General features: G+C 39.9%; 1 protein-coding gene and 1 non-coding gene across 2 annotated transcripts in view; one reads left to right on the top strand and one right to left on the bottom strand.

Annotated features, from left to right (window-relative positions):
- MPP4 (membrane palmitoylated protein 4) overlaps positions 1-25,686 on the top strand; it is a 37,812-nt gene extending 12,126 nt beyond the window's left edge. Inside the window, exons 9-21 of the mRNA XM_032637869.1 lie at positions 262-458; positions 3,221-3,285; positions 5,866-5,883; positions 8,858-8,896; positions 11,186-11,206; positions 14,207-14,221; positions 15,355-15,396; positions 16,834-17,004; positions 18,810-18,890; positions 21,941-22,034; positions 22,427-22,535; positions 23,543-23,677; positions 25,495-25,686. Of these exons, the coding sequence (XP_032493760.1) occupies positions 262-458; positions 3,221-3,285; positions 5,866-5,883; positions 8,858-8,896; positions 11,186-11,206; positions 14,207-14,221; positions 15,355-15,396; positions 16,834-17,004; positions 18,810-18,890; positions 21,941-22,034; positions 22,427-22,535; positions 23,543-23,677; positions 25,495-25,686 (1,179 nt within the window). The remainder of the gene's footprint in view (positions 1-261; positions 459-3,220; positions 3,286-5,865; positions 5,884-8,857; positions 8,897-11,185; positions 11,207-14,206; positions 14,222-15,354; positions 15,397-16,833; positions 17,005-18,809; positions 18,891-21,940; positions 22,035-22,426; positions 22,536-23,542; positions 23,678-25,494) is intronic.
- Positions 24,480-24,583, bottom strand: LOC116757197. The gene has a single exon (XR_004350853.1). It is a non-coding gene; the product is annotated as a U6 spliceosomal RNA (small nuclear RNA).
- Positions 25,687-26,382: the final 696 nt, after the last annotated feature.

Raw genomic sequence — 26,382 nt, forward strand, 5'->3', positions numbered from 1 at the left:
GAGATGGGGTACCAAGAAGTTAAGAAGTAACATCAAGAATGGTGAGCATTTGAGCAAAAACTTCTCAGAGCTGAAAGATTCTATTCCCAAACTCACTTTTTTTTTTTTTTCATGGCTCTTAGACTCAGTTCAAGAAGGAAGTTCTTTTTGGTGAGGTTGGAGAGGAAAGATAGCACCAGTAGGTGGAAGAGTGGGAGAGATGCTTTTAAGTCTTAACAACCCGGGGGTAAGGATTCTTCTGAGGTGTGCACCTACTGTCAGGTATATGTTCGTGCCATGACTGAGTACTGGCCCCAGGAGGACCCTGCCATACCCTGCATGGATGCCGGCTTGCCTTTCCAGAAGGGGGACATCCTCCAGATTGTGGACCAGAATGATGCCCTCTGGTGGCAAGCCCGGAAAATCTCAGACCTTGGTACCTGTGCTGGCCTAATCCCTTCCACGCACCTTCTGAAGAGGTAAGAAAAGTCATCACTCCTGGACTCAAGACCGAGCCATCAGGAAACAAAACGTTTTCTCAGGCTTCTGTTATTGCAGTTAAGATGAGAGAAAGAGAGACAAGCAGATAGATGAACACACACTGGTCTATAAATCCAAATGTCAACTTGTCAATATGCTCTAAACATCTTAAACACCAAAGGGACCAGAATAATCGTATCAATTAGAAAAGAGAGAAGAGTAGTTGGGAAGCTAAATTAAACTTTTAAAGGTAGTTCTGACTCCCTCTATAATCTTTCAAGGCTGAGTTGAAAGCTCAGTTACTGAATCTCAACTTTCCACCATCACCTTGGTGCTATTGAGGTCCAAGGAAGGGATTAAGGATAGAAAGAAAATAGAATGAGAGGTCCAAGACTCAGCCAATGTTAAGAGATCATGAAGAAGAAAAGGAACTAGCAAAGGAGACTGAGAAGGAATGGCCGGTGAGGCAGACCAAAATCAAGATGGTAGAGTGTCCTGATCAACTATGTCAACCACTGCCTAGGGGACTGAGAACTGACCACTGGATTTAGCAACAGAAGTCATTGGTGATCTTGATAAAAGCAATTTCAGTGGATGAGGTGGGACCAAAATCTTAGTAAAAGGGGATTTAAAGACATTGACAACAATGAGCATGGAAAATTTTTTGAGACATTTTGTATAAAGCAGAGCAGAACAATGGACAAATAGCTAGAGGAGAAAGTGGAGTGGTATGAGAGAACTTTTTTAGATAGGGTAAATGGTAATGGGAAAAATCCAATGAGAGGGAAAATTTTATGATACAGGAGAAAGAAGGGAACGTTGCTGCTCTTGTTGTCCTTGGGGAAGCAGGAGGAGATGTGATGGAGCCTATAAATAGAGGGGTTGGCCTTATACAGGATCATGAACAGTTCACCCACAGTAATAGTAGCAGTAGGGAATCCAGAGTGTGTGGGCACAGCTGAGGGTGAGGGATATGGTGGGAGTTAGTGGAAGGTCTCTTCCATCTGCTCTTATTTTCTCAGTGGAATAAGCAATGTCATAAGCTGAGAGTAAGGGTGGGTAGGAGATATTGGGAAGGAAAGAGGAGAAAGCTTGAAAAGTTTCTATGAGAACTGGAGAGCAAATTGGTTAGATAAATACAGTAGCATCAGCATTAAGGGCCCACTTAAGGTTAAAGGTCATAAATTTATAGTGATTCTGGTCAGCTTCCTGGCAGGCAGGGCCAGATTAGACAGGGAGTCAGATTTAACAGTAAATCAAGAGAGGGACAAGGGAGTGATTTTAATGAAAGACCATGACATTTAAGCTTGTTAAGGAGGGAGGTGACATGGTAGGGTCAGTGGAAAGGAAGTCAGATCAATGGATTATAGATCCCTATGGGGTTGATAGATTATTGGGGTTGGGAAGATAGGAGGTGCTGGTAGAAGAAAGGGATGCTGTATATAGAAATTATATAGAGATTGTAGTTTTGGGTACTGAAAGGCCTAGGGTATGACAGTGGGATGCAGTGGCTGAGGTCGTTGGAAGAGAGGAGATCAAGGAACCAAGAGGCCAGGGTGTTGGAAGGGACATCTTTGTGCCTAATAAAATCGTCATGCATTATGATAGAGCAGTGTTAAAAGCATGGGAGTTAGCAGGAATAATCTGAGAATGGCTTCCAGAAGAGTCGGGGAAATGGCTTTCAAAGCGAGGGCATCTAGGGAAGAGGGATATAGTCTGGAGATGGCCAGGAGAAGCAGAACACAGACCCCACCTCCAGGCCCCATGGAGTGAGGGCCTCATGCAGTGGTGTGCTGGAGCCAGCTCACAGAGCCTGTGTGCACCCTTCTCACACCCACGGTCGGTGACGTCAGGGTGGCAGCTTGAAACCAGCCCCAGTGGGAATATTGACACTAGAAAAACCTGCAAAGCTGCACATGAGGACTCATCTCCTCGGGCTGGTTTACCCACACACCACTGGGAGTGGGAGAGGAAGGAGCCACCTCTCAAAAGGGGCAGGGGAGCAATGAGCTCAGGGGGACCTGGGTTTAGTTAGAACAAGAAGGTGAAGGGCTCACTCAAAGTACAGGGGGAGGTTTTAGAGATTTCGTTGGAGATTTACTGCCAGTTCCAGAGGGTGTGTGAAAGGGCTTCAGGGAGTGGCAGGTGGTGGATGGAGCCTTACAGGGATTAAAGTGCAGAGGATAAGGGATGACCTGAGGACACACACAGGGATAAAGCCCTAATGAGATTAGTCCTCATGGTCTCAGAGCAGAGAGTGGCAAGGAGATTCCAGTGGGGCTCTTGCAAGGAGCACACAGAAATGGCAGGTTTACTAGGTTAGCGCACAAATAAAGGACAACGGAAGGAACTGAAGTTCATATGGCTCTAAAGGGACTGTAGAGAGCTTCACAGCCTGGGAGGGAAACCAGAACATGTGGTGAAAATTCTGAGACCAGCTGGAGCGGGCTAACATGCCAGAGAGGCAGGTGCCATGCCTCATGCAGTGAAGCTCTGTGGCATGTGCACCAGTGATCTCAGGCCAGATTTTCACCCTAAGTCAGTGTGACTCTGAAAAGATGCTGTGAGGCAGGAAAGAATGGTAAGAAAGGCCATGCATTTGGAGAATGTATTTGACAGTGTGTTTGGAGGTGAAATCTCCTTGTTCACTTGGTTGGAAGCAACAGAATTCTAGGAAACGTTCTATCCTGGATCTATTTCACCTGGGTTAACCTGGATTAATTTCTTTTTTCCTTCTCACAGTGTATTTCTTTTTGCATAGGAAGCAACGGGAGTTCTGGTGGTCTCAGCCATATCAGCCTCACAACAACCTCAGATCCACCATATGTGAGTGTGCTGACACCTCAAACCCAGCCTGTGCATCACGAGAAAGACAGCTCCCTCTCCCCCAGGGCTGGCTTCCCGCCCAACAGAGGATCTTTAAATGTCCCCATACCCCAGATAGCCTCCTGGCAGCCATCTGAAATCCTACCATAGACATTCATTCCTTTGGATTTAGAAGAGTTTTCAGTTTGTGAAAATGCAAATGTTCTTGTGATCGCTCCCTGGCTTGAAGTCCCCTGAGGTGCCTACAGCTAGTCCATACATTATACACCTACCGGCAAGCAAGGCTGCAGAACGGCACAGTTTGTGTGCCTTTGATGAGTAAACATGGGACTGAATTATTATTTAATGAGTGTAGTTTGTTCACTTCACAGTGTTTTAGATGGCGGTGGAGGAATGGTCAGCAAAGGGATTCATGGTGGCGAATGCTTGTGAACGACTTACTCCCTTAATGAAGGGTATCAGTAGCTCATAGAGCCCAGCTAGAACCTGCTGATCAAGAACCGTCTGAAATGCTCTCGGGCAGGAGTTACAGAAGGGGAAGAGGTGCCCGGAGGAGGGAGAGGGAGAGGGGCACGGACAGGAGGCTGGGAGGGCACTAAAGTAAATATAGATTTGCCCATGGAGAGTCATCATCCACTTTACTTCTCAATTCTCTAAGCCAAATATTATTTTTTTTTTCCCTTGAAAAGATATGATGACAGCTATAGAGACATTTTTGAAAGAAAACACTTAAAATTCCTTTACACTGACCATATTTTCATACTGTCTTCCAGTTATAGAACCATATTTTACATGGTTACAGTAACAGTTGCAATATTACTTTTTAAAAGTTAATTAATTAATTAATTTTTGGCTGTGTTGGGTCTTCGTTTCTGTGCGAGGGCTTTCTCTAGTATGGCATGTGGGGGCCACTCTTCATCGCAGTGCGCAGGCCTCTCACTATCACGGCCTCTCTTGTTGCAGAGCACAGGCTCCAGACGCACAGGCTCAGTAGTTGTGGCTCACGGGCCTAGTTGCTCCGTGGCATGTGGGATCCTCCCAGACCAGGGCTCGAACCCGTGTCCCCTGCATTGGCAGGCAGATTCTCAACCACTGCGCCACCAGGGAAGCCCTGCAATACTACTTTTTTCTTTAACTTGACATTTTATCAGAAACATTTGTCATGATATAATCTTCATAGTGATATTTTAGTTATTTCCCCTGTGCTTTGAAAAGTTTGTTTACCAAACCAGATTGAAGTACTTCTTTAACCCATTTTCCTATTCCATGTATCAAAGGCATGTGAAACTGCTAACTAAGCTTCTAACCAATATCTGATAACTAGTAGGGCCACGGGTTGACATCTAACTTGCTTGCATAGCCTATGTGCCATTTCTATTAGAATTTTGCAAAGTCCATCCTGAAAAGAGTTTGCAGCCACATATTATTATCCTTACAAATCTCTGAGTCCAGGAACCCCAAGTATGGAGCCACTGAGTTAAAGGGTCACCTCTCACAGGGATGTTTCTTTCTTTTCTTGTTTTTAAATTTATTTATTTTATTTATTTATTTTTGGTTGCATTGGGTCTTTGTTGCTGTATGCAGACTTTCTCTAGTTGTGACGAGCGGGGGCTACTCTTCGTTGCAGTGCGGGGGCTTCTCATTGCGGTGGCTTCTCTTGTTGTGGAGCACAGGTTCTAGGGCTCACAAGCTTCAGTAGTCGTGCCACACGGGCTCAGTAGTTGTGGCTCACGGGCTCTAGAGCTCAGGCTCAGTAGTTGTGGTGCACGGGCTTAGTTGCTCCGCGGCATGTGGGATCTTCCTGAACCAGGGCTCGAACCCATGTTCCCTGCATTGGCAGGCGGATTCTTAACCACTGTGCCACCAGGGAAGCCCCAGGGATGTTTCTGATGGAGCATATCATTTTCTAAACTATCAGGTCATTTCTTTTTAACTGTTGTAGATGATATTGCAAATAAATATTATTTTGTATCTTTCTGTTCTGCCTGAATGTTACCATGGGAAAAAAAATCTCAGGAAAGGGTTACTACTCAGGATGCATAGGCAACTTTATTACTCAAGAGTTATTGAAAAATTCCAGGCGTATGTTAGTTTACAGATGTTATTAAAAAGTTATTTGCTGAATATGCACTTGTAATTGTCATCCCTCTTTCTTTCCCTCCCTCCTCTCTCTCTCTCCTTCCTCTCTCTCCTCCTTCCTTCTTTTCTTCCTCCCTTTCTCTCTCTCTTTCTTTCCTTCTTTTCATTCCAGACTTGAGTTCCTAAAATATAATGAATAAATAATAAGCGCATCAATTCAGAAATGAATAGAATGCAACTCTTACAGAGCTTATCGGGATAGAAGGGAATAGGATTTGCCAGAAGCAAACAGATCCCATTTCCAACAAGGTTCATAAATTTATTGGTTTCTATAGGATATTCACTTATCATTTTGTTACTAAATCTCCATTGAATTTTTAGATAATAATTTTGGCACATTGCTTTTCTTACTGTAGGTAAATTAATCTGATATTCTATAGCATAAACTATTGTGCCCGCTCTCTCTTTTTTCCCCTGCTTCAATCATTTTTCTGTACCCAGCGATTTCTATGGAAGAAGGTAAGAAATAGTATTTGTGAGGAAAAAAAACTCATCTCCAAAGCCTCCTAGAAATTTCCTATCGTTTTCTTAATTCACTTCAATTTCAATTCACTATTTATTAAGCTCTTCCTGTGTACCTCATAGTGTGCTAATCACTAATACCCTAATTTATAAAAAGATGTCAGTCAAAAGAACACACACTGTGTAATTGTTCTTAACACTGAGAGGAATACAAGAAAAGAGAACCAACATTTACAGGCAGCCCCAGAATCTAACACAGCACATGGTAAGAATTCAATGAAAGTTGTGAAACTGATCCTCTGTTTTGTTTCAACTGCTTTGCACACAATGTCTAAAAATAACCCTGTAATGAAATTGTTATTGTTCCCATTGTATGGATGAAAAGATTGATAAGGTAAGAACATTGTCAGAAGTTGCAAACAGCATGGTCTGGATTAAAGTTGCTCTCTGTCTGAAGGGCACTACATCAGGGGCAAATGGGGCCTCCAGTTATTACCTCTCCCTTCTCCATGCTCAGACACCAAGATGACTCATTATGATGCCAAACACACACACACAAGCAAGAAAGCAAGACGCTGTCTACTTGTGGAGAGGGGAAAAGAAGAGAGAAGAGCAGTCCCCTTTGCCACCATCCACATTTCATCCCTGAAATTGGAAAGGGGAGGGGGAGGAACATGGACAGGCCCTTGGGTCCCTGTGGTCTTGCTGGGTGACAAGCCCACTGTCTGTCAGCTCAGGCTGCCATAGCAAGATCACACAGACTGGGTGACTTTAACCACAGATATTTATTTCTCACAGTTCTGGGGGCTCTAAGTCCAAGATCAATGTTCTGACAGGGTTGGTTTCTGAGGAGACTTTTCTTCCTGGCTCGCAGATGGCTGCCTTCTCTCTGTGTGCTCACATGGCCTTTCCTCCGTGAATGTGGGGTGGGAGAAGTATGTGGGGAGAAAGGGAGAAGAGAGAGAAAGAGAGAGAGATAGAGATTAGTGTGGTTTCTTTTCCTCTTCTTATAAGGCCACCAGTCCTTTTGGATTAGGGCCCCAACTTTATGACCTCATTTAATCTTAATTATCTCCTTAGAGACCCCATCTCCAAATACAGTCATCTGGGGGCTAGGATTTCAACATATGTATGCATTTGTGGAGGGTACAAATCAGTCCATAACACTCACCCTAGCCCATAGTGTGGAATTGTTCATTTTTTATAAAAGATTTATTTATTATTTATTTATTTTAGGCTGCGTTGGGTCTTAGTTGTGGCGTGTGGGATCTTTGTTGAAGCATGCAGGATCTTTCGCTGCAGCGCGCGGAATTCTCTCTAGCTATGGCGCACGGGCTCCAGAGCACGTGGGTTCTGTAGTTTGCGACACATGGGTTCTCTAGTTGAGTTGCCCAAACTCAGTAGATGTGGCATGCAGGCTTTGTTGCCCTGCAGCATGTGGGATCTTAGGTTCCCCACCAAGGATTGAACCCGCATCCCCTGCATTGTAAGGCAGATTCTTTACCACTGGACCACCAGGGAAGTCCCTGGAATTGTTAATTTTGAGAGCGCAAAATCCGTGGCTCTTTTAGACCCCAGAGTTACATATTAGAAAAACCGTGACTACTTGTGCTGTTATTAGAGAGTCTCTCCTGGCCTCTGTAAAACAGGAATGCCAATTTTAGTTTTTGTTTGCCTTTAAATTAAAACCCTCTAGTTATGTGCTAGGAACTAATGAATTCACCGTTATAAATTACTGATCTGGAAAATCATCTCTAAATGAATATAAGGAATTGAACGACAGTGTTAAAAATCTCAGCTATGTTACTTGTTCATCTGTGCTCCTATCTCTATAAAACAGTATTATTTCATAAAATTGTTCATATTGCATATTTTACTTAAAAACAATCAATGATATGATCTTTAAGGAAGTGATGATAAATTTATTATATTACTTTATAATATTATAGCTTATTATACAAACTATAATTTGCACTTTTACAACATATAAGACATTTATTAAAATAGTATTTATTGATCACCTGGGAATTGTGGGTATTGTGCTAGGCTCAAGATATACAGTGCCGAAAGAAAAAAAAATTTTTTTAACAACGTATGTTCAAATCAACTATTCTGATATTAAAAGGGAAATTCAGTTTAATAGATAATTAGTCATGTGCCTACTCTGTGGAAGACACTAAGCTCTATAAAATACATAAAAATTAGTTAAGATGATTTCCACTTTTCAAGGAGGTGTCTAGGAGGGCTAATAAGGCAAACACCCAAATGATTATATTATGAGGCAGAGTAGATGTGCAACAGCAGAGAATTCAAGGTAGTAGGAAGAAAATGCTGTGCAGTTCATGGCAAGGATATTCATTTTGATCAGTGTTGAGATGGACCTTGAAGTATTACAGGCTAAGGGAACAGCCTAAGCAAAGGCACAGAGGAAGAATCAATGGAGTCTGCTCTAACAGGAGTGTAAGATACAAGAAAGAGACAGCAGTTTTCAAAGCTGGGTTTGGGTCACACTGTAAAGAGCTTTGAGTATTAGGATGAACAGTTTTAAAAGTTATATTCTTTTATTCTCATACATACATCCCAGCTAAAGGTAAAAATAATTAACATTATTGAGCACTTACCATGTGCCTGAGCTTTTCCTGCATATCTCAATCCTATCCTATGTGGTAGGTATTATTACTACCCCCATTTATAGACAGAAGATGAGGCTTAGAGGTAAACTAATTTGTCCAGTATTCAAAAGCCTGTGCTTTTAGAATTTTAACCATTCGATGTCCTGTGGCCTCCCATAGCCTACATTTTCATTTAGTACAGTAGAGCCCTTTTTATCTCTCCGAGTGAGAGATAGCTGTAAGAATAACACGATTACAGGGTGGTCTGAGTTTCATTGCCATAAGCCTATACATAGGGAATTGCATTTGTGATACTAACATTTTAACTTCAAGTTTTCCCTTTCTATGCTCTTTTATAGAAGATGACATGAAGATTGACGAGAAATGTGTGGAAGCAGGTAGCATTTCCTCTTGATACATTTACCACCAGCAGAAATATGAAGCAGCTCAGCTATAGATTTCCTGAAGCAGTCAGTCAAAGGGGCCACAGGCCTATTTTCTGGAAGAAATGTGTAAAATAAATCCCCCACCGCAGCCTTTTTCTGTGGTTCTGACACATGGAAGGGAAGCACAGCTGCAGGAATGTCTCCATGCTTCAGACCAACCTTTTAGAAAGTGTTCTAGAAAGCAGTATTCTGGAAATGATCACAGGAACACACAGTAACACTCAGGTGTTACATTGTGAAATACTATAAAATATTGAGATATCAGATTTTTATTTTTAAATTTTTATATATTTATTTTATTATTATTATTTTGCGGTACGCGGGCCTCTCACTGCTGTGGCCTCTCCCGTTGCGGAGCACAGGCTCCGGACGCGCAGGCTCCGGACGCGCAGGCTCAGCGGCCATGGCTCACGGGCTCAGTCGCTCCGTGTCATGTGGGATCCTCCCGGACCGGGGCACGAACCCGTGTCTCCTGCATTGGCAGGCGGACTCTCAACCACTGCACCACCAGGGAAGCCCCTATTTATTTATTTTTAAAACATCTTTATTGGAGTATAATTGCTTTACAATGATGTGCTAGTTTCTGCTGTATAACAAAGTGAATCGTCTATACGTACACATACATCCCCATATCTCCTCCCTCTTGCGTCTCCCTCCCACCCTCCCTATGAGATATCAGATTTTAAAAAAGCAAAATATCTATTTTGTTATTGTTTGATACCATTTTCTGGTAGATTCTAGTATAGATCAATAGTCATGTGTTCCAAATTTCTGAGAAATACTTCACATTTCTGTTTTTAGATTTTGTTTTGGAAATTGGGAGAAGATTTTTCAAATTTAGTGGCAGAACTAAGATTGGTTCAAGAATCACTAGGATTTTGTTGGAAGACTAGTTGAAGAGTCTTTAGTCTGACAGGTGACTTTGTCTTGGCTTTATGGGTTAATCTAGTTTTTAGACATTAAATAATGATATGAAATGTTTAAATACTGGGTATTTCAAAGATTTACATGTATTTCCCAGAACAACTACAGGATAACGCTGACATTATATTTATTTTACCAAGTACACATCCTGGGTTTTTTGTTTTTAACTTGCAGTACTATTCATTTCCCTTCTGTAATTTTAATTAAAATTTTTTATTAGGTAACACATTCACATATTTAAAATTCAAAAACTACAAAAGTATATTCAGTAAAATTCCCTCTCTCTTCCTGTTCCCCTACTCCGTTTTCTTTCTTGAGGCAGTAAATGCTCTCAGTTTCTTGGGCATCCCTCCAGACATATTCTGTGCAACGATGTATATTTTTTTCTCCTCTCCCACACCCTCATTCTCATTTCTTTTTAAAACACAAGTGCATGTACTCTTTGATGGTATGCTATATACACTGTTCCATTCCTGGCTTTTTTACTTAATAATACATATCCTGCAGATGATTCCATCATAGTACATAAAGAGCCTCCTCATATATTTTAAACGGTTTATTGGTTAAATAAGTTATTGTGCATTTATATAATCACTTATTGGTAGACATTTGAATTATGTCCAATCTTTTCTATTATAAACAATGCTAAATATATTGTTTCACAAATGTGTGTATACCTTAGATGCAGCGTTGCCTGATGTAAGGATGTGTGTGTTGGTAACATTGCTATATATTTCTAATTGCTCTCCATATAAATTCTAGTTTTTTTATGCTTAATGTCTCTCTAAAACACTAACGAGAATCGTTTTAACCGATGAGGGACTTGGTTTATCTCAGGTATTTCTCAGTCACCTGAACAACCCTAACCCAACCAGGCCATTCATATGCTCCCTCTTCTAGCCACACTCCCCTTGCTTATGGACCCCCCCAAAGCTTCAAGCAAACCTCTAGCAGCAAAGCTGTATAGAATCCAACCATCTATTGGTGTTTGCCATGACATTCCACCTTTTCCTTCCCTATGAGCTTCTTTTTAATTTAATTTTATTTATTCTTTTCTATTTTATGATTTTATTTATTCATTTTAAGCTCCTGCTGTACCCCTTCTTGTCATCACAGCCCCACTGCTTATATATACTCATTTAAGGCTTTATATGCCACAGACACACCACTGAGTTGGCCTTGATTTAGGAAAAACATTTTAAAAGTGGTGTGTGTGCAGAATCGTAGGGTCAGGGAATTAGACTGTTGAACTATAGACTCAGTATGGATAGTAATGTAACTATACTTTTGGTTTTTTGCCTCCGTGGAAAACCACAGATGAAGAAACATTTGAATCTGGTAAATAAAACGTGAATATTTTATACTGATTTTAAATGTATATTCCAAATGTTGGTATAACTTTAAAAACACTTTTAATGATACAATAATTGCTTAAAGACATCAACAGTATAGCCATGAGATATTGTAAACTTCACCATACTCAGTGCTTCTCATTAGGGACATTTTGGAAGCCTATGGGGGCATTTTTGGGTTGTCACATTGATTGGGGACACTACTGGCCTTTAGCTGGTGGGAGTCAGGGATGCTAGATGACCTGCTGTGTGTGAGATCATCCTGCATGATCTCCTGAATGTCCTGCTGGACAAAACTCATTAGGAATCTGAGTAAGTAGTTCTTTAGTACACAACAGTGATGTAAGTTTTCACAAGATGTAACATGAAAAGCTCATTGGTTTAGAAGACAGTCATTATGGAGAGAGACATTTAAACAGAATAAACACATTGCCTTGAAATTACTGAATAATTTATTCCACACATTCTAATCCATACTGATATTAAATCAACTGGAAAGTGAGGTATCTATACCAAACCAATTATTTTCTTTAATATGTTATTGCCATTATTGATGACACATGGTATCATCAAGTGTCTGTTCCTCAACGTAATGTTGACGTTATTAGTAACAAAGTAAGCCCCATGGAGTATTTTGAAAAACTGGCAACCTTTTGGAGCATGTTAACATTACTAACTTGCTTCCAAGTGTATGATGTTTCCTCATTTTCTCCATTTCATCAGTGCTTTGGCATATTACACCTACCTCAGTTAAGGCAATTTCCCTCTTTCCCATATATACCCATAAATCTGGTCTGTTATCAGAACACTCTTTGTTCTAGTCTCCACTTGTTACTTTGCTCTTCTATTTTTCTATACTTCATATAAGGACTATTTTCTGATCTCACTTCCTTTAAATCCATGCTTCTTCAGTATAAGTAGGTATAAGCATCTAATAGTTTATGTCTTCTAGAGAAGCCATGCCCGAAGATTTATATTTTGAAATATATACTTTTTGAAACACGTACTTTTAAAACACAAATTACTTCCTTTTAATTTTCCTTTACATTACAGTTAGAGCATTACGTTGCTGTTTTAAAATGATGTGTTAGAATGTATCTATGAATTTCATTTTTTAAGCTTAGAGAGATTGTTATAAATATTAGTTATAATGGAAGATAGCATTGGGACATCCCTGGCAGTCCAGTGGTTAAGACTTCGCCTTCCAGTGCAGGGGGTGTGGGTTCAATTCCTGGTCAGGGAGCTAAGATCCCACATGCCTCATGGCCAAAAAATCAAAAACATGAAACAGAAGCAATATTGTAACAAATTCAATAAAGAGTTTAAAAATGTTCCACATAAAAAAATCTTTAAAAAATGTATTGAGACACATGGAGTTGGGAACTACTCACCTAAATTATTTATGTACCATTTATGTTGTTTCTAAATTTCCTATTTTCAATTAGATAGTTGGCTTGTTAGGGGTAAATTCCCGCCCCCCCCCACACTGCTGCCCAGCTTGTGGGATCTAAGTTTCTTAGTTCCCGGACCAGGGACTGAACCCGAGCCACGGCAGTGAAAGCGTCAAGTCCTAACCACTGGACTGCCAGGGAATTTCCTGTTAGGGGTAATTTAATGATCTACACTGGTTCAATGTTTGGGATTGGTTTAATTTTTAATTCCTCTGGATTATAGTCATCCTTCTTTGCTCTGTTCAACGCATCATTTTGTTGGGAGACACTCTACATGCCAAAGTTGTGGTTGAGGCTTAGAGGTATTGTGATGTCTGTGAAAGGAGAGGCAATGTTGCAGTGGTCAATGCCATGGACTGGAGCTGGATTCTCCAAGCATGAATCCTGGTCCAACTAGCCAGGGGTCATCTGTCACGTAACCTCTCTGCCCTTCAGGTGCCCACGTCTAAAGTGGGAAAAATAATTTATATAAGTAAAGTGCTTAGAATGTAAGTGCATGAGTGTTAGCCAGCATTTTAATGAAGAAGTAATAGGGGCAATCAGCAGCTAGTTCTCTAATAACAGCACTGCAGAGGAAAGTGTGCAGCTGCCCTTAGTTACTGCAAAGCACTCCTTCTGGACTTCTCTTTGTCGAAAGAGTGAGAACTCTCAAGTACATTATTCTGAATCCAGCTCACTTGGGAGCTCAGTTAAGGAACAATTGGCACCCAGCTGGCATGTTTTCTAAATAAGTAATGACAGTCATTCATGATGCTTAATTCTGTTACTTAGAGCATTTAATGGGCAGTTAAGTTTCTTCAGTTTTGGTCCCAAGTCTTCTCTGAATGAAGTATCATGTGACCTCTTTGGATCTTTCTGGATGGTATAGTCTAATTAGGAATGCCATTTTAAAAAACAGATAAAAACATACACCCCCCAACAAAAACCAAACAAACAAAAACAGGCGTGATAGATGTTTCGAGATGTCTAGAAAACAAAGAAAACAGTACACTCTGTGTTCAGTTGTACCTGTCTTCAAGGGACCAGCTGGAGATGGAAATGTGTGACTGGACCCGGACAGGTAAGGAATGAGGACACTCGGGCCAGAGGCTGTTGCAGAGCTTCCCCAGTGGCCCTTCCACCACTTCCTCGCCTTCACAGGGCTGCAGCTAGATGGCCTCTGGGAGAGAAGGGAAGAGGCTCAAATCGGTTGCCTTGAAAATTTCTCTTTCAAGCCCCATTCTTTGCCAACCAAGTAGAGAGGAGTCTGCATGGATAGAAAGCCTTCAAGGAGTGTCTAGATAAGCAACTTGCAGGAAAAGTTACTGTCTGCTGGGCAGCAGAGGCAGGTCCAACGAGTTTCTGAGTTTCCAGTTGTGTGTTGTTCATTTGCCTTGGCAGGTCTTGCCCAGGTTACAACTTTCTCTAAGGGTGACATGAATGCCTCACTTGTGTCATTTGTCTTTATTGTTATTTGTCTTTATTTTGCCAACTTGATCTTCTCAAAGGCTTATTAACTTTTTCATGTCTGTTTCTTCACTTATCCAAATCTCCAGAGGAACTTTCAGAAGGTGACTACTCATTTTTATGTCCTTGATAAGCCAAATAGAGCTATGTTTGAGATCTTTCAGTGCTTCAACATGAATACTTGACTGGATATATTTTAAGATAAGATATGATATTTTACGGGTGAAATCAGTGATGAGATATACAATGTCATAGAAAATATTTTTAAACGAACAATGAAAGTAATTAAACTTTATCACTGTATCCCTAAGTAAACATTTCCTTTTAAACTCATTTCCAATTTTCAGTTAGAAAAATATGCTTACTTACCAGAAGATGGAATTGATATTGGTGTGTTTTCTTTATATTTTAAAATGGGTGTTTAAACACAAAGGTTAAGAAAGAAAGGTATATGTCCGTTCATTCTATAAACAAATGCTCTTTCTATATTATTTCGATGATCAGAACAGAGTTGTATAAGTGAAAAAGAATACATGTTAGTAAAAAGTAACTTGAAAATGATATATTTATAATATTTTTTCTCAGAGTTTTGGACAATTTTTCTGAGACCCCAGTGGAAGCAGAGACAGAAGCTTAAATAAGCTCTAGATGTTACTGCTGGGCACAGTTTTCCTAACTTTTGTCTCTCAGAGTCCTGGACAGTCAGAAACAATTTGCAGCCATAAAACAAATACTAATTTCATACAGAATGAACCACTTCATAAGGGAAAAGAATAAAAACCCATTTCTAACAAAGAGTTTAATTATAGGACCTACAGAACACCATATCTATGAGTTAAAGCCAAGACCAGTTTATATGTTTCCTTTTTTGAAAATCTGTTTTCTTTGGGTACATTTAAAAATGCATACCCAAATTTATGTTTTTACTATGACTCAATATCGTTCTTATAACTTTAAAGAAGACTATGATAGTTTTTTGTTCCAACCATACTAGACAGAATACGTTCAGTGTATTGCTAAATTTCTGGATAGTGTCTCTATATAGTTCGGTGCATGTGATAGGATGGAAAGTGCTTAGGACATTTTTTAATAAGGCACTCAAGGATAAAGTCAGCTGTGCTGCCATCTACTGAAATAGTGTCTCTTGAAGATTTGAAGATAATTTCATGCATCCATTCTAAGTAAAGTTCTCATTCTCCTCTGCCATATTCTGTTCCTGCCATTTGCTGTGTTACAGACAAGGAGGAATTCGTTGGCTATGGCCAGAAGTTCTATATTGGTAGGTAATGATTAATAAAAGGTGGGTATTTGTCACTTGCTAAGTTATATTCATATGAATATAACTTATTATATGAATTATGAATGAGCCTGACTCTTCTGAAAGCTTCTTTTGCTGAGGGATGTTCCCAAACTTGTTCCTTGTTCTGGTTTCTCTCTATCCTTTTTTAAAAAAATAATCAGTATTCTGATGTGTTGATCATTTATTGTAATTCATCTGGTTTATATTGGATATCTCCTAATTATTCATCAAACACAAGTCTTTTGTTTTCTTCCAGTCTGTTCCATAATGTATTCACCTTACTATGCGTCCCCCATCCTGCCCAGGTGCTGTTAATTGATACAATAAGTAAATGTATTGAGGCGAATAAGAGCTAGATTTCCCACTCTTAAAGAAAGGAGTTACCCATATGGAATGGAGGAAGGCTAGAATGAAAACTGTAGTGTCGAATTGGCATTGTAGGCATTGGTGTGAACTCATGGTGTTCAACACATATAGATACAAGCAATGTAAATGTGTGCGTATTTATATATTCACATATAGTCCCTAGCTCCATCTTCTGACAGGACCTGGGAATGGCTCTGAAAATACCAGAAAGGCCTGTGATTCAGTAGGCAGATTATGTGGGATTCTAGGAGTTTGGAAATCACCACTAAAATGTCCAACTCTGCCACTGAGCACACAGTGGTGGGCAACCACCTAACCTGCCTGTGTCTAAGTGTATCCACCTGAAACATAAGTCAAATCATGTCACACCCAACCCTCCACTGTCCAGCGACTTCCCATCCCACTTTGACCCCAATCCAACACTTGACCAAGTCTCTGTGTGGCCTCCTGGCTTCCTTTCCAACGCCATTTCCTACCACTCTCCCTACTGCTCACTGCCCCTCAGTACACAGGCCTCCTTATCTTCCTCAAGCACTCCAAGCAAGATCCTTTCTCTGCACCTTTGCAATGCTGTTCCCTCAGCCTGGACTGCTCTTCCCCACAGACGCCTCCTCACCTGGCTCCGTTACATCATTCAGAGCCCTGCTCAATGTCGACTTTTCAGAGACGCTTAAATGAACCTCCAACCTGAAAAAGCATCCCGGTCACTACCCACTTACCCTTCTTCTAAGCACTTACTTTTGTTGCAGTTTATTTTTCTCTCTCCTCCTGCATAAAATGTAAATTCCATGAGGAAATGGGCTTGGTTTAGTTGACCACTGTATCCCCAGCACCAATGCCCGGCACATAGCAGGCGCTGGACGCAACTTAGAGGTCACGTGGGGGCATTTTGCTGTTTTCCTTTGTATTGCTTCCTATCTTCTACCTTCAGACAGATATGTGTTAATTAACTCTTCTGGATCACAGTCACCGCACGCTTCTTCCGGTGTGAGACAGGAAGCAACCTCTCCTGCCCTGGGTCTCACGTCCTGTACGTTTCTTCCCTCGCAGCCGGTTTCCGTCGAAGCATGCGCCTCTGCCGCCGCTGGTCCCACCTCAGACAGCTGCAAGCCAAGGTGTGCGGCGCCAGCAGCTGCTCCGGCGCAGCGGGCGCCCCGTACGAGGAGGTGGTGCGGTACCAGCGACGCCCTGCAGACAAGCATCGCCTCATCGTGCTTGTGGGTATGTCCCCGAAGGCAGTGTCTCCTCATCCATGGCGAGGCTCTCCTGGATTCAGTAGTCTTGCATTGGGAGTAGTGGTAAAAGTAAGAGTCTTTATGGACCTGCATATAAACACCTTAAAAAAAAATAAAGCCTGGGCTTCCCTGGTGGCGCAGTGGTTGAGAGTCCTCCTGCCGATGCAGGGGACGCGGGTTCATGCCCCGGTCCGGGAGGATCCCACATGCCGCGGAGCGGCTGAGCCCGTGAGCCATGGCCGCTGAGCCTGCGCGTCCGGAGCCTGTGCTCCGCAACGGGAGAGGCCACAACAGTGAGAGACCCGCGTACTGCAAAAAAATTAAATAAATAAATAAAGCTTGTTTTTTATGTGTGTTTATAAATAAAACGTTATGGATCATGCTTTAATTGTCTACAATTGAATGCAGTATGCCATGGTGTATATGAACCTGTGTAATAACAAGGTGTAGTATGATTAGGTTATAAGCGAGATTTTTTTAGTATCTGGTTTAGAATTTGTTCTATAATTATAGATGAATGTTTCCCCCCAGACTGGATCATTAGTCTGTATTAGAAATAAAAATGCTTAAGATTCATTTCCTTAAGAAATTTGTAACCGTCTCCTTTAGAAGTGCCTATAAGTCTTCAGGACTGTATCTTTGGTGCTGAAGAACAGGGCAAATATAGTGCTGGGATGATCTACTTTTTCAAAAAATTTACTTTATGTATTTTTGGCTGTGTTGGGTCTTCGCTGCTGCACTCTGTCTTTCTCTAGTTGCAGCGAGCTGGAGCTACTCTTCCCTACGGTGCATGGGCTTCTCATTGCAGTGGCTTCTCTTGTTGCGGAGCATGGGCTCTAGGTGCGTGGGCTTCAGTAGCTGTGGCACATGGGCTCAGTAGTTGTGGCTTCTGGGCTCTAGAGCGCAGGCTCAGTAGCTGTGACGCACGGGCTTAGTTGCTCTACAGCATGTGGGAGCTCCCTGGACCAAGGCTTGAACCTGTGTCCCCTGCATTGGCAGGTGGATTCTTAACCACTGCGCCACCAGGGAAGCCCTGAGATGATCTACGTTGTGACCAAGATCTCTGCAAAGCTGGTTACTGCAGCAGTAGGAACTTACCTCTTAATGCCACCTTCTCTGTGTATTCCAGCTGTGATCAAGGCAGGCCCCTTCGGAGCAGAACAACATACCTTACAGCCAGGACCAGCTACAGAATTTTTAGGATGCTGGGCAAAATAAAAATGCAAAAGCCCGTTATTCAAAAATGATTCAGAATTTCAATGTGGGAGCAGAAGAGCATTAAGCCAAGCGCAGTAGCCTAAGCATGGGCTTGTGGACCACACAGTTCTCTGCTCATGAAGCCAGCCCTATCTCCAGTTGCACATGGGGGTGCTGACTCCACCATCTGTCAGGAGATGTGTCCCTGCATTCTGTAATTGTGGAAGCTGGTTGTGATGTGATAGGAACTTCATGGGAAGAGAAAAGGCAGCTTGTCTCAAATGATCTGACTCGAGGCCAGAGAATTCTGAATATCCAACATTAGACAAAGTTTGCTGGGGTGACAGGTTCCTGCAATTCCCTACCTCATTTCTGAATGTTGGAGAAGTGTGGGTTACTCCATGGGTCACCAAGAAAATTCCCAAGGGTTTTCTGGGAAGAGTTTATTTCAATTCATGAGAATGGAAACTATGTTATTTCCCCAATACCATGTGCTCTCAAGTGTCTTCAACAGGAAGACTGAAGTGATGATTTCATCTCGTAACTCTACTTATCCACCTCTAATAATTTCCATATGTGGTGTTTTGTGTTTAGGACCTTCTGGTGTTGGAGTAAATGAACTGAGGAGACAACTCATTGAACTTGATCCGAACCGTTTTCAAAGTGCTGTGCCACGTACGTTTACTTTTTCTTTCATAGGGGTTCATGTTTTGGTAGAACTTTCTTTGCCTCTGCAGATGTACTCATCTCACTTAACTATGTTATACCATCTTTGTTGTAAGAATATAAGACACAAGAGATAGTCCTCAATATTTCTAACTATATTTATTTTAATAGAGGAAATTGATTTACTAGCGTGTAGCCTAGCTAGGCTTTTAAAAGGTGACTCTTCATTTTTTAGCAATCATATAGATAACCTTTCAGGAAAACTAAATATTTAGCAATAATGGCTAACATTCATTCAGTAATTACTATCTTCCTGGCGGTGTGCTTGCCTCTTTAAATGCTTTATCATATTTTAAATTTTAATATATGCACATATAATTTTATATAAACTATAAGTATTATACCATCTAAGCTGGAGGAGCATGTGGGTGTGGGTGCTTCCCCTTCACCTCAAGGCAAGAGATAAGAAGTTACGAAAACCACTTAAAGAACTTAATATGTGTTCCCTGCTGTTTGGGAGACACAGAAGACTGGTGTCAGAATTATATCTGAAAAATCTAAAGGATGAGAGCTTAGAGGAAGTGGCCAAAGGCTGTATTTTGGGAGGTAGCTGCCCTTTTAGAGTCTGTCACAGCAAAAGAATTGTGATTTTTCCTAAGGACCAGATCTGGGTGGACGACGTGGAAGAAAGTCAGCCTGGGGTTGTCTTGGTTCTTGTCCAAGAGGAAGCCTCTGTAAAAGGAGGCCAAAATTGAACCCCCAGATACCCGAGGGTGTGGAAGAAATCACAGATGGCTAGGTGGAATAGAGATGGATTGGGGATATGCAGCAGCGCTGGTGGTGGTGGTAGCCTCTGCAAAATAAGCCACTACATCCTCTAGGAGATAAAGAGCCAGATTTAAACATCTGCCAGGTCTAAAAGGAGCCAAGAGCAACCAGCATCAGCATCAATTAAAGTAAGAATTTTCCTGTGCTGCTCGCCTCGCCTCTCTCTCTCTGCACTCTAGCCTTGCAGAGCTATAAAATTGGGGGAGGAGAAGTAGAAATGCAATGAAAGGGAAGAGGAGAACTGAATCAAACTCACTTTCCTGACTTCTGACTTCTGTGATGGCAGGCTTCCCTGGGTGAGGCCAGTCTGAGCCCGTTGTGGGGAGAAGAAGCCTAAAATATAAATGAAGTTCATAATTTCGATTATTACATGGGAACGGAATTTTAATTATTAAATTGAGGCTGAGTTTTTGGCATGAATGGTAATGAACTTTTTTTTAAAACCTAAGAGCCATCAGGAGAGTCACGGGAATTTCATCCAGGGCCAGGGAAAACAAAGTTGTTTTATGATCACATTCCATTGGTTGTGCCTTCCAAGTGCAGTTTACATATGTAAGAATGGACACTAACCTCAAAAACAAAAACTAATAAAGAAATCACCATTTTCAATAATCTGGATAAAAATAAAATGCCCACAGAACACAGAAGAATTGTAAGTTGTCTGGATAACCATCATTCAAAGTGGGAATATGTCGTCCATATTTTGCTTTTTAAATTTAGTGAACAGTTTTAAGCTTAAAATGAATGCCTTAAAATGAATTATGCACCAATTCACAGACTTTAACCTACCATATAAAATACAATCCAACAGAAGCCAAGGAGAAAGGGTCATCTTAGGCTTATATTAACATAATTTACTATCACCTGAGAACTAGAATTTTTTTCAGTACAAAGCTTTAGAAGAGGGACTTCCCTGGCAGTCCAGTGGTTAAGACTCCATGCTTCCACTTCAGGGGGCGCAGGTCCGATCCCTCGTTGGGGCACAAAGATGCCACATGCTGTGCAGCATGGCCAAAAGACAAAAACAAAAATGCTATAGGAGAAGTGGCATAACTGTAGGAACTATAAGGATATAAAGAGAGGCTTGAATAAAGAAAAAACAAAAATGATCCCCAGATGACCTTTGCTTTCTGAGCTTCTTGAAATGTCTGGAACTCCTTTTATCATTTAGGGCCTATTTCAAATTCCTACTTGGTTGTTTCCACGTGTTGATATCATCAGATGTTGATCTGTTTCATCCTTAAACTTTATCAAATACAAATACACATTGTTTTATGAATAAGGAGAATTTTTTAAATACAGGTTAAGGGACTAGCAACTTCGCAGTAGATACAGGTCACAGAGTTGGAACCGTGTCTTATTCATCTTTGTGTTCTAAGAACCTAACATGATAGCGGGAACATAGGCACTCAGTATATGTTAGTTGAATAAATGGATGAGCAGACAATGAATCACTTTTAGGTACTAAGTGAACTCCTATGTTCTACACCAGGTACTATTTAGGCTGAAGAATCTATAATCAAAGTGGTGATATCAAAGAATCAGACTGAATCCAGACTCCACCAAACTTTCCTTTCTGGAGATCACTAAAACTAATCACCATCTCACTTGGATATTAATGTATCTGGGCAAAACTGCAGACTGTCATGAGCTTTCTCCATTCAAATCTGCGACAATCTGGCATAATAGGAGACATTAGTCTGGGAGGACTCAGGACACCTAGGTGCTTGTTTTCAACTTTGTTTTTCATTTGTTTTATTCATGTGAGCAAGTTAGTTACTCTCTAAAATCTTCAGTTACTTACCAGTAAACTACGGAAAGATGAAATGAGATCTTGGGAAATGCATTATCTAAACATAAGATATTGCTGGTTTTGCTACCCCGGGGCCTTAGCCACCTTAGGGCTCACATATACTTCACTACTTCCTGTTCTGAAGTAACAGCAAGAGTTCCCTTAGGGCCTTCTTATCTTGGCTTAATCCATAATACACTCTGGTCTAGTTTATACCACGAACACTTAACAAAGGCTTATGATTAGCTGATTTTGATATGAGAACTTCTACTTTCTTATCACCAGTCTGGCTCCCTTTTTTGGTTCTAGCATTAAATTTATCTATCCGTTTATGTATTAATTAATTTATTTTGATCAGACATCTTTATCCAAATGCATATGGGTAGTAAAACATTTTGAAGATTCTAAAATCTTTTTTAAAATTCCCTTTTTTTGTCAGATACTACTCGTTCCAAAAAGAGTTATGAAATGGATGGCCGTGAGTATCACTATGTGTCAAAGGAAACATTTGAAAGCCTCATGTATAGTCACAGGTAAGCTAGACGTCCAGAATCTGATTCTCCCCTCTGGTTGTTTAACATTCAAAATAGAACCCCTATTTTTATGCATTGTCCAAAACTCCTAGGGTAATTTTTTTTTGCTTCTGGAAAATTAAGTAAGGAAATGTATATTGATTTACTAGTATACCAAATCATTGAGTTTGGAGAGGGAGCAGAACTGAGCTGTAGATTTTAGAGAATTTGAAGAAGTAGTTAAGTCCTAGATCTCCTAACATATCTGTTTTCTCCTGTCAAATATCCACTAATTCATTTTGTGCCATCAAGGTCCACATATTTTATTCTATTCTGTTGGAGTTTATCTTTATGTTATTACTAATAATATTTTACCTGTAGAAACAGTTCTTTTCTTTATCCCACCCTTGCAGGATGCTCGAGTATGGTGAGTACAAAGGCCACCTGTATGGCACTAGTGTGGATGCTGTTCAAGCAGTCCTTGATGAAGGAAAGATTTGTGTCATGGACTTAGAGCCTCAGGTGGGTCTGTGGTGGTGTATTTCCCATCTCCCCAAAGTAATGAATGCATGTCATCCATTTTATGCACATGCTTTAGGTTGTAGTTGAGACACTTTATTCTGTTAGGATAAGACCACTTCCCATATCTAAGGACCAGGATCTTACTTGAAGGATCAGTTGCCATTATCTTGTCTTAGCTGAGGAAAAAAATCTAGTTTCTCAGACAAAAAAACAAAACAAAACAGAACTGAGCAGGTAGCCATAAAGAAAACTAAGAATCTTGCTTTGACCTTGATCACGAAGGCATCAAGGTAACTTCTTGTGGAGGGAATAACATGTTGCTTTACACAAGGAGGTGAGGTTCCTATGTTTTCATACCGATATCTGTCTCCCTGAGACCATATGTGGAATAGAGCAGGAATAAGCAAGTTAAGGTAAGATAAAAAACATACAACATGTAGTCCAAATTTTTATAATCCTGTATTTTCTTTGTATTTTCTGTAGTCATGCAAAAATATATCTTGTGTGCTAAAGAAAATCACAGGACATGAGATTTGTTCTCACTTGGTGGTCAGACTGGTGGTCAGTGTGAAGATGTCAGTTTTATCTGGTTTGAGACAATGGCAAGAAGAAAGGGAAGTGAGGGTGAAACAGAGCTGATTGGCCTTGAGGGTCTATCCTTGTCTTTTCCCCATGAGATCATGTATAGAATCCTATTCTCAGATTTCAATAAGGATGTCATAGCTAGCAAGAGGAAGAACCAGTATTTGATCTTAATTTTGATTCCAGAACTCCATCTCTTAATTATTAAAATGTTTTTTAGAGTTGAGGACTTGGGAGCACATGAGAATATACTCTGGTTAAAAATAACTGCTAATTTCTGTTCTTAGAAATTTTGAGAACATTCATGTTGGTTCTAGGAAATTAGGACTTCTGTTTTTAGATCTTCAATCTCATGCTCTCCCAACTGAGATATTTTGGTTGCTAGGACTTCTGTTTTTAAATGTGCATTTAATTTTTCTGTGTAGGGTATTCAAGTAGCTCGAACCCATGAACTGAAGCCCTATGTCATATTTATAAAGCCATCTAGCATGAGTTGTATGAAGCAATCTCGGAAAAATGCCAAGATCATTACAAACTACTTTGTGGACATGAAGTTCAAGGTAAGATACAGAGGAAATAGATGAGTGTATTGTGGGATTTTTTTCCTAGTCAAAAAATTACTGTATTGTTTCCAGAGCGTCCCTATGTTAAGGAATATAATTTTTGTTTCTAATGAAACAAAAAATTATGATTTTTGTTTCATCTATCCTTTTTACTGGACATCATTTATAGATATTAAAATAAAGCTTAATAATACTATAAGACTGCTCATTTTTTTCTCCTCTTTTTGGGTTTAGCTTTTTACAAAAAACCCGTCAAGCCACAATTTGCAGTCCCACAGAAATTGGGTGTGTGTATTTTAAATAGATTACTTATTTTACAAAAGCATTTGAATTTACTTTAAAATGCTCTAGTCAATTATCTCAACTGTAATATGAGATACCTTTATAAATATATATTAAAACACAAAGGATGTTTATTAATGATTATAGCAATAATAGAGGGGCCAAGCCAGGTGGGATTGATCAGTGATTCTTTTTCCCAGATATACATATATATTTTTTTCGTTAAATACACTTTAAATATTTTAAATCATAACATACATTCAGCAAGGTGTATACATCTTAAGTGTACAGCTCAATGACTTTTTACATGTGTATGCACCCAGGTAACCATCACCTAGATCAAGATATTACATCCACTTGTTTGTGTGTGCATGTAAGTGTGTATGGTAAAAAACATATAACATGAAACACAAAACTTACCATCTTAACCATTTTAAGTGTACAGTTAAGTAGTGTTAAGTCTATTTATATTGTGAAGCAGATCTCCAGAACTTTTTCATCTTGCAAAGCTCAAATTAAACATATGGACTGCTCCATGAATTTGCATGTCATCCTTGAATAGGGGCCGTGCTGATCTCTACATCATTCCAATTTTAGTATATGTGTTACTGATGGGAGCATGAGGTATCATTATATTATCCTTTATCTCTCTATTTTTATCTTCATTATTTTGTCAATGGCTACCGTAGGAAAGTTTGATTCTCCAGTTTGCATTTCAAACAGTGGAGTCTGTGGATATATTCTCTGAGTCTTATGGGCATTTCAAATTCTGTTCTCATTTTTATGGCAATCTAAAAAATTAACAAAATTGCTTCTGGTCATCTTATAAAGGAATACTGCCACAAGATCTCAGTGCCTGTATTTATGTTTGTGTTTATGATTGCATTAGCAATAAGTTGTACTATTTTGATTATTGTGGACAAATAAGAAAATAGTAGCAATGGATTTAATGCATTAGTGCCAAGTGAAGGCCAAATGACCTTGACTAAACAAACATTTCACAATAGTAGAAATAGACAATATTATAGGTGAATTCAGTCATCATGAAGCAAAGAGTAATAAAGGTATGCCTCATTTCAAAGAACCAGTTCATACCAACCTCATGTGCAAAGTGGCCATTTTGTATCTGCAAAATAATGTCATTCTTATCAGATTAATGTGCATTTGAAATTTATGTTTTAAGTTTTATTTATATTTAACTGGTAAAATTTCTTTGGTTTTATGTTGTATATGGTTTGAGAGCTTCAAGTGTTTAGATAATAGAGTAAGATAATTTAAGTCCAAATAGGAAGTTGAGAGGATTGGTCTGTCTACAAACTGTTACTCAATTTTGTGAAAACCTGACCTGGGAGACATTAAGCAAGACTAAAGATAGAAACATAAGTTTTGTGGTTTAGAATGGAGGACATTTATATGACATAATGGTGTTTATAAACAGCTACACAACTGAATGTAACAGCAATAATAAACTGCATATTATTTCTATTTGTCTCATTAAGTTTGCTATGCATATTTTTCGATTTCTCCTGAAGGATGAAGATCTACAAGAGATGGAGGATTTAGCCCAAAAAATGGAGAATCAGTTTGGCCAGTTTTTGGATCACGTGATTGTGAATGACAGCTTGCAAGATGCATGTGCCCAGTTGTTGTCTGCAGTTCAGAAGGCTCAGGAGGAGCCTCAGTGGGTACCAGCAACCTGGGTTTCCTCTGATACTGAATCTTAAGGAGGCCTTCTGCTTAATACTGGAGTTGTAACAATGTTCACCTATTACAGAGAGCTGGAAAAACAGCTGCAATCTAAAACAGCACTATTGTATTTGCCCTATTATAATGTGTGCAACTTTAAAAGTACTGCAGTTTGTTAATTAATCTTATTTGAAAAAACAACCTGTATTGTATGGTTATGTAGAGTTATCTATTTGGCTTTCAGGGAAAAATGTGTTCCTTTACCTCATATGCAGCAATTGGTAGGAATATGACAATGTTAAGTCACTGAGTAAGAGAACCTTTCACAGATTTCACATCGCTTTTGTATGATTCAGATAAAAAGAGCTTTCATAAATAAAATACGTCGTATTTAATTTCAGAAACTGTATTTTACCTTATGAAACTTCTGTTGTATAAACATGGATTTGACAAAAAGTACCTAGTTGACTAACTGCAAGAAAGAAGGGTTAATATACACATTTCACATCTAACATCAAAACTTACGGAAACAGCACTGCTCTCATTTTACACATTAGGCTGCAAGGAAAAAGTATTCTTTTGATCAGGGCTGCAACAATCATTAATTTTCCCAAAAGCCAGTATCTACATTTATGCCTAAATTAGGAAAGAGCAATGGATTTTAGTGCTAGAGACCAACATCTGAGAAAACCACGGGATGAGGATGTTATTCCACGAAGTCTTGTTTTTCTTAC

Source organism: Phocoena sinus, chromosome 7 (assembly GCF_008692025.1).
Source record: "Phocoena sinus isolate mPhoSin1 chromosome 7, mPhoSin1.pri, whole genome shotgun sequence".
Lineage (NCBI taxonomy): Eukaryota > Metazoa > Chordata > Mammalia > Artiodactyla > Phocoenidae > Phocoena > Phocoena sinus.